At 33.5% G+C, this 12,977-nt stretch overlaps 4 protein-coding genes across 5 annotated transcripts in view; 2 read left to right on the forward strand and 2 right to left on the reverse strand.

Moving 5' to 3' along the window:
* LOC104726207 (putative dual specificity protein phosphatase DSP8) lies at window positions 19-1,673 on the forward strand. The gene is made up of 6 exons (XM_010445011.1): window positions 19-255; window positions 597-719; window positions 802-895; window positions 990-1,072; window positions 1,153-1,242; window positions 1,404-1,673. The coding sequence occupies exons 1-6, from the start codon at window positions 55-57 to the stop codon at window positions 1,446-1,448; spliced, it is 636 nt and encodes a 211-aa protein (XP_010443313.1). The 5' UTR covers window positions 19-54; the 3' UTR covers window positions 1,449-1,673.
* Window positions 1,479-5,105, reverse strand: LOC104726206 (NAC domain-containing protein 10-like). Of its 2 annotated transcripts, none has more exons than XM_010445009.2 (8): window positions 4,766-5,105; window positions 4,317-4,482; window positions 4,007-4,199; window positions 2,832-3,343; window positions 2,363-2,611; window positions 1,839-1,922; window positions 1,677-1,735; window positions 1,479-1,566 (listed from the first exon to the last, which is right to left on the reverse strand). In XM_010445009.2, exons 2-8 carry the CDS (start codon window positions 4,428-4,430, stop codon window positions 1,527-1,529), a joined length of 1,251 nt encoding a protein of 416 aa, XP_010443311.1. In that variant the 5' UTR covers window positions 4,431-4,482; window positions 4,766-5,105; the 3' UTR covers window positions 1,479-1,526. The 2 variants fall into 2 exon arrangements, with proteins under 2 accessions (XP_010443311.1, XP_010443312.1); XM_010445010.2 differs by having other exon boundaries at window positions 1,839-1,919; window positions 4,766-5,104.
* LOC104726213 (ATP-dependent 6-phosphofructokinase 7) lies at window positions 8,125-10,774 on the forward strand. The gene is made up of 10 exons (XM_010445015.2): window positions 8,125-8,226; window positions 8,422-8,468; window positions 8,560-8,599; window positions 8,707-8,907; window positions 9,004-9,162; window positions 9,251-9,304; window positions 9,398-9,596; window positions 9,682-9,944; window positions 10,038-10,238; window positions 10,343-10,774. The coding sequence occupies exons 1-10, from the start codon at window positions 8,125-8,127 to the stop codon at window positions 10,532-10,534; spliced, it is 1,458 nt and encodes a 485-aa protein (XP_010443317.1). The 3' UTR covers window positions 10,535-10,774.
* Window positions 10,934-12,977, reverse strand: part of LOC104726212 (inositol oxygenase 5-like) — a 2,554-nt gene continuing 510 nt past the window's right edge. The window contains exons 3-11 of the mRNA XM_010445014.2: window positions 12,798-12,882; window positions 12,323-12,527; window positions 12,165-12,224; window positions 12,027-12,079; window positions 11,824-11,946; window positions 11,642-11,711; window positions 11,470-11,548; window positions 11,289-11,370; window positions 10,934-11,203 (exon numbers count right to left, since the gene is read on the reverse strand). Coding sequence (XP_010443316.1) covers window positions 11,177-11,203; window positions 11,289-11,370; window positions 11,470-11,548; window positions 11,642-11,711; window positions 11,824-11,946; window positions 12,027-12,079; window positions 12,165-12,224; window positions 12,323-12,527; window positions 12,798-12,882 — 784 coding nt within the window. The 3' untranslated portion in view covers window positions 10,934-11,176. The remainder of the gene's footprint in view (window positions 11,204-11,288; window positions 11,371-11,469; window positions 11,549-11,641; window positions 11,712-11,823; window positions 11,947-12,026; window positions 12,080-12,164; window positions 12,225-12,322; window positions 12,528-12,797; window positions 12,883-12,977) is intronic.

Below are 12,977 nucleotides of genomic sequence, written 5' to 3' on the forward strand. Positions count from 1 at the left end.
AAAAACGTTGACCATATAAACTCGTTGAAATAGTTTTCTCCCCGGCGACGACCGATGAAACGGAGAAAGATGACGACGAGACGCATCGGCGATCTTCTCGTTTCGAGGAAGAAGAATATGGGTTCTAAAGGAGATAAAACAAAGAGAGCTCTAATCGGAGCTGGTGGTCGGATCCTGTTTTACCCAACTCTTGTTTACAACCTCGTCCGCTTCAAACTCCAGTCTCAGTTCCGATGGTGGGATCAAATCGATGAGGTCTTTTAGTTTTTTTTGTTAATTTGATTTCCTGAGAAAGTGAGCAAGTTCCTATATTTAGTTTCTGATCACTATATTCCACTAAACTTTGTTGCTAATGAGATTCAAAGGACATAACTTTATAGCATTAGGAAATAGGAATCCGAAATAGGAAGCAATTTTGATGTTAAAGGTCAGATTTTTCAGACGATCTAAAAGTCAGGATTGTTTCTGCCTGTGTAGTTATGTAGTAGACTGTTGAAATTAGAGCTCTTTCTTCAAATCTTTTGTGTATCAATTGAGTCTATGTGACGTTTATCTGATACATAAAGCTTTTTGTTTTGTTTTGTGTGTGTGTTCAGTATCTTCTGATGGGAGCTGTTCCATTTCGTAAGGATGTTCCGAGGTTAAAACATCTAGGTATTGGTGGCGTAATCACTCTTAATGAACCTTTTGAGACTTTGGTACCATCCTCTTTGTACAATGTAGGTTTTTTTTTAATGCCCCCAAGTCTTGTAAAATCTGTATTGTGGAGTATTTTGATGATTTCACAATTGTTTTTTAAAGGCTTATGAAATGGAGCATCTAGTGATACCAACACGTGATTACCTGTTTGCTCCTTTGATTGCTGACATAACTCAAGCTGTCAACTTCATTCACAGTGAGTGTGATGTGATGCCGTGCTCCCTTTTACCCTTATTTGCATTTAGTTTAGTCATGTTGTTTACTATGTGTATTCCCTTTTTATGTAACAGAGAATGCTTTGCTTGGTAAAACAACTTATGTCCATTGCAAAGCTGGCCGAGGAAGAAGTACAACCGTTGTTCTCTGCTATCTGGCAAGTCCATAGATTAACCTGCGTTGGTCCATTAATGAATACCTTCTCACTAACATGTTCTTCTCTTTTTTTTTTATCAGATTGAGCATAAGGGTATGACCGTAGCTGCAGCTTTTGAACACGTCCGGGCGATAAGACCACGTGTTTTACTGCATCCTTCGCAGAGGAAGGTAAATCTTGTCAGCTGTATCGATACACACGCCTCATCTATGAAACAGTCATATAATGAAGCTGCAAAACATGATCTTCTTTTTGTGTGTGTGTGTGTGATTCTTTAATACAGAGTCTATGATTTTGTTTCTAAATGATTGTGATTTTCATGTGTAATTAGGTTGTTGAGGAATATAACAACAGACTACAATCTCCTTTTGAGTGAATCAGCAGTTCCAGCATCGATCAAAAGCTAGTCAGGAGTTTTTTTTGCAAAGACTTCTCTGCTTCCTTTTTGGTTCTGTTAAAATTTATGGTTTTGACCCTCTGATCCGGCTTGGTTCCTGCAAAATTGTGGCCGGTCCAGCTGATTAATTATTGAATATTATTGATTAACAACAATTGTTCATAGTACAATTTTGTAGTGTTATATATAATTTGATTTTGGTCTTACCAGTAGGGTGGAAACGTTAACCACTCTGCATTTTGCTGTGGGTTTGCTTCTGAATGCTCCTGCGAATTTAATCAATATTCACCATGCAGTAACCACATAACTTATTTGTTAGAACAATCACGTATCAAATTAATTAAATACACATGTTGGTTAGAAACTTACGTCTTCTGTGGAAGTAGCTGTGGTACAACCCATTATTAGGTCTTCTAATCCCGAACCAGACGACCGACCTCTTAATTGCTGCTGCTGTCATTTTATATATACGAATACTCACTTTTCTTATGTCATAAAATAAAAGCACCAATACTAATTAATAGTACTAGTAACCATTCTAACAAAAATAAACAGTTCATTGACGCAAGTCATTTATGCTTTTCCACTTTTGCGACTTTGCAAACTAATTTACTTTTTATATATGCGACATAAGTTATAAGTTATATAACAAATATGAACAAGAATTGATCTTGTGATATATTGCATGAATTACTTTTTTTGCATGAGCCTGTAGATACAAAATCATTAGTCTTTATTTAAATGAGTAGTTATGATTAAATGTCCAAGATGACACAAGAAACACTACTACTACATATAATCTCATGCACGTTCGCGTGCATTGACTTTACTAGATATGCTTATTTGGAGGAATGAAATTTTCGGGTTTGATTATTAAAGGAAAATTAATTTACCTGAAAGGGCATAGTACTTGTGACATTGAAGATTGACTCATGTTGCGATGTGATAGTAAGGGTCATCGGATATGATGATATGTGAAATTCTCTTCTATCTCCGATTTGATGATGTTGATTATGATCATGAATCATATGATGAGATGACACTGATGATGTTGTTGATGGTCTTATGATCCCATCATGTACTTCCTCGCACGTGCCAGACACACGCTGGTTTTCTCTTCCCTTTGAAGCTTCGGCTGTCCCCTTGATTACATACATGTTAATTGCCAACAACAAGAAAATGTTTGTTTAATTAAACTCTCCTTTGTTGCATTAAGACTCCCACAATATATAATTCGATTTCTTTCACGTAAAAGTTGAGCATTAGCTAGAGAAGAAATGTATCGGAAAATGAGAGAAAAATGTAATATATGTCATACTATATATATATCTATTTTTAGTATGGTATATACTGTATATATACCTCATCAAAGCCTCTTGTATAGGGATTCGTCCTAACCCTAGAAACGACATCACCGGAGCCAAGACTCTGCAACGCTGCAGCTACGCCGGAGATCTCATCACCGACACCAATTCCAGTCACCTCCTTGGAACCATGATGATCAGACCAATGGATATTACTTACACATTGCCTAGGTTGTGTCTGATAAAAGATCTTAGATACTACAAGCTCCCCTTCTCTCTCTTCTTCATTAATCCCCAAATGATATTGATGCATTACCCAATTTGTTTTCTCCGGTCGTCGGTTCTTGCCGAAGTTTGTGTAGAGTACTAATATCTTCTTGCATCCTCTTTGTTGACCGTTGGTCATAACCGGTCTTGTCTTTCCCGTTTTGTGCCACCTGGTTTCTGATGATCCGGTTAACTTCGAGTCGTGATCTGTTTGGATGATTTTGCGTCGTTTTCTTGTTCCTGTTGTGTAAGCTCTCGATGGCTTGTGGAAGAAGTGTTTGCTCAAGCCATCTCTTGTCACTCCTAATTGCAAGAAATTAATAAAAATAATTTTGTATTGAATTTCTAAAATTGGTGTATGATGAGCAAGTTATACTATTATTTATGAGGAAACTTGGTTTCCAAAGTTGGGTCACCAAACATTATCCAAGATCCCGATACTAGTACTACTTCAAGTTGCATGCACATACTTTGTTACATATTTATATATAATACGTATGAACTAAGAAGTTATCCAATTATAAAAAGATAGTAAGAAGACTTCAAACAAAAGAAACTAAGATGCATCGCATCAGTTCTTTTGTTTTCGTAAGAAGTTTCGTTGAAAAGTTGTGTTTCTTTTTTTTCACCAAATCATATCGATACAATATAGGAATAGGATGTTTCAAAAGAAATCACTTCTCCATTTAATTGATTATTACTAATAAAACTTATTATTGATTTAGTAGTATAATACATAAAATTTGGTAATCACTACTACGTTAAATTTTAACTAATTAATAAATATTAGGATAAAAAGAAAAGAAAATAAATAAATTTAATGGAGTGGTGATTACTAATTAAATTGCTTGTATACAAAGCACGAAATATTTTAATCTCCTTAACTTCAAAGAATCGTTCCATGCAAATCATATAGATATCGAGTTAACTTCAAGAGTTTGTTATATCTAAAGAATTAATATGAACCTGGAAGCTTCTGAGGATGAGTATAACATATCCCATCTTCTCCATCAATGGTGGGAATAAACTCATCTATTAGTGGATGAGACGATGAACATTTCTCATTTTTGTCTTTTCCCTTCACTTTTGCTTCTAGATGTTCTATGAGTTCTTGATCTGTCGGATCGAACTTCACTCCTGCCGGCAATCCAACCCAATTCTAACAAACAAAAGAAGGCTGACCAAGTTTAAAGAAAGAACAAGAGAAAAAAAGTGACGGATGATATCTTTATTTTTATCCTTGGGAATATATATATAGGTGGGAATGGAATATTACTGGTTTAGTAGCAGCTTGAATCATGCGACCACATCCAGGACAATGTTTTGATCCGCAAAGATGATGATGTTCTTCGAGCTTTGAATCTATGAGGTTACATTTACTATTCTTCATTTCCTTTAGATCAATAGCTAAATGATTTATCTCGATTGCATGAGAAAATGATCTGCAGTTTTATAACCAAAAAAAAAGTTTTCAAAGATATCGCCCGATACACAACTCCTAGCGTAACCAAAAGAAGACAAAAATAGTAAATGAATATAAAGATCATCAGATTTTTGCGTCAGTACGAGATCTACCGAAATTAAAAGCTAAAAGAAAGAAACTGAAAGATGAGTTGATGTCATTAACATGCATATAGAGCTAGAGAGTAATGATCACATAGGTACAATTGAAAGAAAGAAAAAAACAAGAAAAGAAGAAATGAAAACAAATAGTATAAAGATTACCAGATCTACATGAGATCGACTGGATTAGAAAAGGGGAGAGGAAGAAGAATTTGATAAAGACGGGAGTGATCTCAATATATATAGCAAAGAGAGATTTATATTAAGATAAGTATATTTGTGCTTTTTCAATTATAATTATTGTTATTATCTCTCTTTGGTTCCAGAAGAGACACAGAAACACATGTAGATACGACTTTAAGTACAGAAAAAATCTATGTCAAGTAGATAAAGAAATGAAGAAGATATGAGGAAGAAGAAGAGTAAAGGAAATAAAAGGAGTTGAGACTGAAAAGGTTAAAACCCTAGTTTTACTCTCTCTCTCTCTCTCTTGTCTTTGTGCGACTCAACAGTCTCTTGACCAAACTTTTTTTTATTTTTCTTTGTGTTTTATTTATTTATTTCTGTCTTAGTTAAGTAAAGTGTAGACGTAGTGTATTCTGTATTATTGTATTCACATTTAAGGCGGTCTGTATAATACAGTAGCCTTTTCCTTTTGTTTTGTCAAGCCCAAGTAGAGTTGTTTGTACAAAAATATGTATGCATACATATGTTGCTCTTTGTGCAAACAATATTTGTATGACACATTTTACTCATATCAGACCATGTCAACCACTTTTTTTCCAAGCAATGTGAAGACATATATATTATGAATAATATAATATTCGTAATTAACATTGATTTAAGTTTTAGTTGTAGTACTAAAGATGTAATTAAGGCCTTCTATGATCTATTATGATAATTTTTAGAGATGAAATCAAACTTCTTTATATTTATATAAATTCGTATGATTTTCTTAACTGTTGAATTTCTTGTGTTTTAAAATAAACAATGGAGTTATACTGAAAACGAAATATTGTATAGGTGAATAATACTGAATCATATTTGACAGTGTTCTGCTTTCTAAATTCTATCTTAAACTTTGTAAATTTGTGACAATAAGAGAGTTCATGATTCCTACAATATTGGGAAGGGATTTTTGATTGATGTATAAATTTATATATCTATTGAAAAAAGGAAATTAGAAATTAATCAATAGAGGATCCATTCGTAATTATACAAATTCTCCCCAACTTTGTTGAGGCTTTCCTCTCATTGTAAAATTTGATAGCACTATTCTTCTTACATCCATTATTGAGTATAAAATTAGTAAACCTTCTTTAACCTTTGTGGTCACGAAACTTTTTGAACATATATAGTTACGGGTAAATTTATGAGAAGCATATTTGTTAATTTAAAATAAAGAAGGAACATAGGAAAAGAACATAGGAAACAAAAGCAGTTAAGGATAATCTCTTTGGATTATAGGACAAACACATGTTTTTAACTTTTAAGAATCTTGTTCTTTTTTACTTTCTTTCACATTATTTGAAATATGCAATATATAAGTAAATATAAGTATATATGCAGTAATATTCTTTGGACGTTTGAACACAATGGTTTCTACACACTGTTGTAGGTCCAATGATGGTGTCGGGAGGATGGGGCCTAGCCGCAGATTTGTTTGAACAACAGATCAAACGGTCATCATTTACTTTGATCTAATGATTACTAGCTATTAGGTTTCTCATTTTTTTTTTCTTTCTTCTCTTTTTCTTTGTAAAGGGAAAAGAAAACAAATTAAAAAATTCGGTGAGCAAGGCTACACAATGTATGTTATACTAGAATAAACATATACTATATTAGCTGTATATATGCACATTATTATTTTGGATACTATTTTAAAAAATCGGTAAGAGTTGTGCTTAAACTGCTATACCATGATTCAACGAATGCTGACAGATAAATCAGTTTTTTTTTTCTTCTTTTTCTGTTAATTATTTACTACGGATTTCTATAGATGTCACAATTCATAGTGTGCAGTAAATAAAATAAATAAACCATGGTATTTGGATTAATATATAGGCTGTCTTGCAAATATTTATATTCTAGTTGATGATCAAAAAGCCTAGATATTTTTTAAGTGTCTTTCCAACATTATATGATCACACACTACACTATTATGGTGGTGTTGCGCACTCAAAATTCAAAAACCAAGTGGGTGAATCTTTTATTAACATGTAAGTATGTAACTTATATTGGGCTGACACAGTCGACAAATTTAGGTTATTTCTTTTTCGATATCCGGCCCAATAGGTATGCCTACGCTATATGTGTGGGGGACTCTCACGGTCATGGACCTCACCTCACGGTGATGTATGCAGGAGATCGATCTCAAAATACTGTGTAACGTTTAATAGATATATATTTTCCAATTGTAATTTGCGGGAGATTAGCGAATCATATGAAAGAAATGGAAATAACGGCCATATTAAATACAACTTCACTACTACTACTACTTGTGATACTCTGATTCGAAAGCGACCTGCAAGGCTGCAAATAAAATACACATTAGTTTCTGTCCACCTCGATACACACATGACATTACCAAGAATCATTAACCATTACATAATTAACATTACGCAAGCTGTTTTCTAAAGTATTACATATTTGTCATCACACATATATATTGTTTTCTAATGTAAAACGACTAAGCAGTAAGCAAGTATGTAAAACGACTAAGCAGTAAGCAAGTATGTCATCCGTTAACATAATGAACTACTAAACTTTTTGTCAACTCATGAAAAATATCATAAAATTATATCTTTGTTGTAACCAGCAAATAGTTGCATGACAACAAAAAACAATCTCCAAATCGACGAAACACTATTAAACTATAAACTATTACACAAATATAATATACACAAATTTGATTTGTCTTTCTCTCTTTAAAAAGATTCTTCTTTAAGAACTATAGAAATATTCCAAAAGATCTGAAACAGTAACTTCACACAAAAATAAGATATATATATATTATTTTAATTTTAAATTCTGAACTTGTTTTCCAAGGTCCAAAAAAGTAATCGATGTCAATAAAAGGAAACTTGAAATTTAATGAATAATAATAAAAAAAAAGTCTTGTTCTAGAAGAATGTGAATCATCTTCTCCAAGTTTCAACGTTCGTTTCTCTGTGATCTGATCATCACCTTTAACATATACATACATGTAAATGTGTGTATATGTATATATAAAATTTTATATTATCTTTTTTTTTTTTTTATATCTTAAGCTTTCTTCAAATGCCCACCACCTGTTCGATTAAATTCCTCATCTAAACCAAAAAAAAAAGCTTCAACTTTCTTCTTCTCTCTTACTCTCTTTCTCTTACCTCTTCTAATTTGTTTAATCTGACTTACATTCCTACAAAAGCGGGTTGCCTTGTATTGGATCATTTCAAAAGATTGGATTTTTTTTCGTCACCCATTGAAGAAGTTTTTTTTGATCTGATCTGATTTGATTTGATTGTCTCCTTCCTTCCGTTATGACTAGTCCGACAAGTAACAAGCCTAAGATCGTCAACGGTCCTGGTGGTTATGTTTTACAAGACGTTCCTCATCTCATCGATTACCTTCCTGATCTTCCTGTATGTGTTCACTTGATTGTATTGCTAAATTTTGATTTTTGATTAATATTTTCTCGATCTGCACAATAGAGAATCGAATCTGTGATCGCTCTAGTTAATTAAAGGAGGAACCTTTAGCTTTTGATCTCTTTCATAGTTTTGACTTTTTTTTTGAGTTATGTGTAGTGGTTTGATTCTTTTCCCATGTTTTTGCAGACTTATACGAATCCATTGCAAGACAATCCAGCTTACTCAGTGGTTAAGTAAGTCTCTTAACCTATTTTTAGACGTTTTGATTGCTTAGTTTTTTTGTTTCACATTTATGTATTTTGTTTTTTTCTTCAATTTTGTCAGGCAATACTTTGTTGATGCAGACGATAGTGTTCCCGAGAAGGTAATTTCATCAAGAGATCAAGTGATGTGAGTTGATTATATGTCTTTCTCAAAAGCGAGGTTTTAACACTAGACTTGCTCTCGTTTCTTTCCTCTTTTGTTATTCAGGTTGTTGTTCACAAGGATGGTCCAAGAGGAATACATTTTAGACGCGCTGGTCCACGTCAGAAGGTTTACTTTGAGTCTGATGAAGTGCATGCTTGCATAGTTACTTGTGGAGGTCTCTGTCCCGGTCTCAATACCGTCATCAGAGAAATCGTTAGCAGCTTATCGTACATGTATGGAGTAAAGAAAATTCTTGGAATTGATGTGAGTTTTTGTGAATCATAATTAATCTCTTCATTTACGGGTTTGGTTTTTTCACAACTATTGTCCTTATGATTCTCATTTGTGAAACTCTTACAGGGTGGATACAGAGGATTCTACGCCAAGAATACTATCCCCTTAAACTCTAAAGTCGTGAATGATATTCATAAGCGAGGAGGAACAATCCTCGGGACTTCAAGAGGTGGACACGATACCACAAAGATAGTTGATAGCATTCAAGATCGAGGAATCAATCAGGTTCGAGAAGAAACACAGTCACTGTTTTTATTTTCTATGAAGAAAAGTTAGTCCACCTGTTCTTGATGTAGTTTTTGTCATCATTTAGGTTTATATTATTGGAGGAGATGGAACCCAGCGAGGTGCTTCTGTAATATTTGAGGTAATGCCATTGTGATGATATACTGTTAGAATGATAATAGTTAAAAAGTTTTAACAATCAACAACTGAACCTAAATTGTATAAAACCTTGTAGGAAATTAGAAGGCGTGGACTTAAAGTTGCTGTGGTTGGAATTCCAAAAACGATCGATAACGATATTCCGGTAATAGATAAATCTTTTGGGTTTGACACTGCTGTGGAGGAAGCTCAACGTGCGATTAACGCAGCACATGTTGAAGCCGAGAGTAATGAGAATGGTATTGGTTTTGTCAAGCTTATGGGTCGTTACAGCGGTAAGTTCTTGCTTTAAAAGCATTACAACTTAAAAACCTTTTTGAGCTGTTACTGATTAAGGCTAGGTGATGATTGTTACTACAGGATTCATAGCGATGTATGCTACGTTAGCCAGCAGAGATGTTGATTGTTGCTTGATTCCCGAGTCACCATTTTACCTCGAAGGAGAAGGTGGACTCTTGGAGTTCATAGAAAAACGGCTCAAGGAGCATGGTCACATGGTGATTGTTCTAGCTGAAGGTGCAGGACAAGATTTGATGTCCAAAAGTATGGAATCTACTCTTAAGGATGCTTCTGGGAACAAACTTCTTAAAGATGTCGGTTTGTGGTTAGCACAAAGCATCAAGGTAAGACTACTTTCATGATCATGAGATTCCTATGCCATTACAGAAAATTTATCATAGTGTTTGATGTTTTTTTTTCCCTCTCTCTTGTTGTAGGATTATTTTAAGAAGATTAAGATGGTGATGAATCTCAAATACATTGATCCTACATACATGATCCGGGCTGTTCCAAGCAATGCATCAGACAATGTTTACTGTACACTTCTTGCTCAGAGCGCAGTTCATGGTGCAATGGCTGGTTACACTGGCTACACCAGTGGTCTTGTCAATGGAAGACAAACATACATCCCTTACTACGTAAGTTACTGATACCTGTCTAACTCCGATCTTTTGATCCTATACTTGTGAGAAGTTCTGACTCATGTCATTGCTTTTTTGTTTGTTTGTCCTTTCTGATGCAGAGGATAACAGAGAAACAGAACAATGTAGTGATTACGGATAGAATGTGGGCGAGGCTATTGTCTTCTACGAACCAGCCAAGTTTCTTGGGGCCTAAGGATATATCTGAAGAGAAGAAAGAGATGCCAGAGACGCCGCTTCTTGACGACGGAGCTGTCGATATCCCTCCTGTGACTAAAGAGGTCACTAAGTGAAGTTTCAGGGCATGATGGCACATATTCATACAGTATTTTGCTCAGAGGTTTCTGAAAACGATGCCGTTTTAGGCGAAAGTGGAATAATTGTTACCCTGACGATTTTGCCCTTTTGTTGGCATACACAACACAAATTTTAGTTTTCTTCTTAGATGATGTATTAGTTTTGTAATCTTTTTTGCACTTTCAAGTTTTAACATCTGAATGAATGAATAAAGTAATCTTCGTAACGTTTAATCATCTTTGTTATTGTACTTTTCATTTACACATAACTTATAATACCAAGAAAATTAGAAGAGAGAATGTATAATAATATAAGTAAAATACTTAATAGGAAATTTGGTTTAAAGTTAAATCTTAATGATTTGGTGCTGTAAAGGCGTTTTGGATCTAATGTAATTCATTCTTTTGCTGGTTTTATTGAAGAAACGATACACCTCGGAAGTTTTAAAACATAAGATAAGGTGATAAAATACTTTTTTTTTTATATATTAATAATAGGACAGACATAATACAATATAGTTGATTTCAACATTAGCTAATGCTAATGTAATAATATAACTTTATCAGCTGGGCAAATAATGCTTTCCAGGTCCTGCTTAATCGACTATTAATCAATCAAGCGCCATTGATGGTGCATCATCACCACCTCAGATTTTCCGGGAAATACTGGAAAAAAAAATCCCAAACAAAAGTTTTTTAGATTGTTCACAATGTTCACAATGCTGTCAAAATATAAATTTAAAATTCTTACTTTCTTGATAAGAGACATATAATACGGCTTAACCTTCTCAACATCGACGTGTACTTTGCTCTTGCTGTATAAATCGTACTTGCTATATAATAAACACAAATTTAAGGATAAAGACTGGATCATTGGAGAAAAAATTATCATGGAGTTAAGTTAAGATTTTAATTTAAAATAGATAAATTACTTGAAAACATGGAGCCATTTGAGGTTTTCCTTATCTTCTTCATTCATAAGGTGAGTGTAAGCTCCAGCCGTGTGCAATGCTACACATATTAATCACATATAATTAAATGCTAATCAATCATTCAAATTATATAAGATCGTTAATACTCATTTTATTAGATTAGTAAGCTTACGATAAAAGGAATGGTATCGAATAATGAACAGTCCCGCAGATGGCAAGGTGCTTCCATTCTCCTTGGCTACCTGTTTAACATATAATTAACGAATTATAAATTAATCATTGTATATCATAATTAATATTTAATATTTTTATAAAAATTATCGTAATGAATTATGAATCAAATAGTGTAATTACCATATACATGTAGTCATCATGTCCCCATGACATATTAACATTTTCTAGTCCACATCCTTCTGAATAGATCCCAGCTTTGGTGTTGTACTTTGGGTTGTTAATATCAAGGTTTTCCATAAAGTACTGCATTAAATGAATAAGAATCTAATATGAAACTCTAGATCAATTGTTTAGAAACTTAGAATTTAACTACGAATATGTACCTTGTGGTGTACGTTAGATTCATCGAATGCACATCCAACAGGGAATGTGTCACCTGCAGGTTTTGGATAATCGAGAATCCATAAGTTACTCAAAAAAATTATAAGTTTACTAATTAAGAAATCACAAATTAGACTTACCAACAACTGCCCATTGAGGAAGCTCTCCAAACTGTGGAAGAGTCAGAACCTTCCCAAGATCTGGAGATTGAATCCATTTTAGTAGTGTTTTCATATATTTTTTAAATTATAGCCATAATAAGGATATCGTTTTCTTGTCATAAATAACAATTAGTTACCATGGATAAGAGCAGTGAGATGGAGCCAATCTTCGTTAGGGTAATCTTTACGGATTGCTTCCGCAGATTGAAGCAAATGTTGAATTTGTGGTTCGTCAAGGTCAGGATCACTCTCGTCCACCACTTCGTTAAGGAGTTCACAACATTCCCAAATGTTCATCACCATCTTGTCCAATTTGCCATACTCGCTTCTCATTTTCTTCACCTGCAAAAGTATAATAAATTAATTAACATTAGTGTTAGATATATGTTAAAAACTGTAAGATCAATAATGCCTCTCGCTGTTTTAAAACTCAAATCTGTATCGTATATATTTTGGCTTAAAAGCTATAGGAAAGATATTAGTTGCATTAGTAGTTCATAAATCACGTCCATGCAAACATATATATATCGGACTCAACTTTCATGTTGATTATATATATAACGATGCAAGAACAAATAAACCGGAAATTATAATATATAAGAGATCTCTTACAAAATCTACAGTTTGATTAGTGTGTTGTGTTTTATAGAAATGTTCGACTCCCTTCTGCCTCTCGCTTTTTGCATCAGCGTAGTCTCTGTAAACAATTCACATCAAATCAAATCCAAATCTTTTAGATATTATATTTTTGAAAATCGTAACTTATCGTCTTTTTTTTTTTTTTTTTTTTAA

The sequence above is a fragment of the Camelina sativa genome, chromosome 11, assembly GCF_000633955.1.
Source record: "Camelina sativa cultivar DH55 chromosome 11, Cs, whole genome shotgun sequence".
NCBI classification, from domain to species: Eukaryota; Viridiplantae; Streptophyta; class Magnoliopsida; order Brassicales; family Brassicaceae; genus Camelina; species Camelina sativa.

Excerpts from the sequence above, each read along its gene's own strand:
- LOC104726207 (XM_010445011.1), top strand. The coding sequence starts at position 55 with ATGAAACGGAGAAAGATGACGACGAGACGCATCGGCGATCTTCTCGTT. Across the intron at positions 720-801 it reads TACCATCCTCTTTGTACAAT|GCTTATGAAATGGAGCATCT; the intron begins GTAGGTTTTTTT and ends TGTTTTTTAAAG. Across the intron at positions 1,073-1,152 it reads CCGTTGTTCTCTGCTATCTG|ATTGAGCATAAGGGTATGAC; the intron begins GCAAGTCCATAG and ends TTTTTTTATCAG.
- LOC104726206 (XM_010445009.2), bottom strand. The coding sequence starts at position 4,430 with ATGAAGAATAGTAAATGTAACCTCATAGATTCAAAGCTCGAAGAACAT. Across the intron at positions 2,612-2,831 it reads ATACAAGAGGCTTTGATGAG|GGGACAGCCGAAGCTTCAAA; the intron begins GTATATATACAG and ends TATGTAATCAAG. Across the intron at positions 1,567-1,676 it reads TTAACGTTTCCACCCTACTG|GAACCAAGCCGGATCAGAGG; the intron begins GTAAGACCAAAA and ends ACAATTTTGCAG.
- LOC104726213 (XM_010445015.2), top strand. The coding sequence starts at position 8,125 with ATGACTAGTCCGACAAGTAACAAGCCTAAGATCGTCAACGGTCCTGGT. Across the intron at positions 8,469-8,559 it reads CCAGCTTACTCAGTGGTTAA|GCAATACTTTGTTGATGCAG; the intron begins GTAAGTCTCTTA and ends CAATTTTGTCAG. Across the intron at positions 9,945-10,037 it reads GGTTAGCACAAAGCATCAAG|GATTATTTTAAGAAGATTAA; the intron begins GTAAGACTACTT and ends CTCTTGTTGTAG.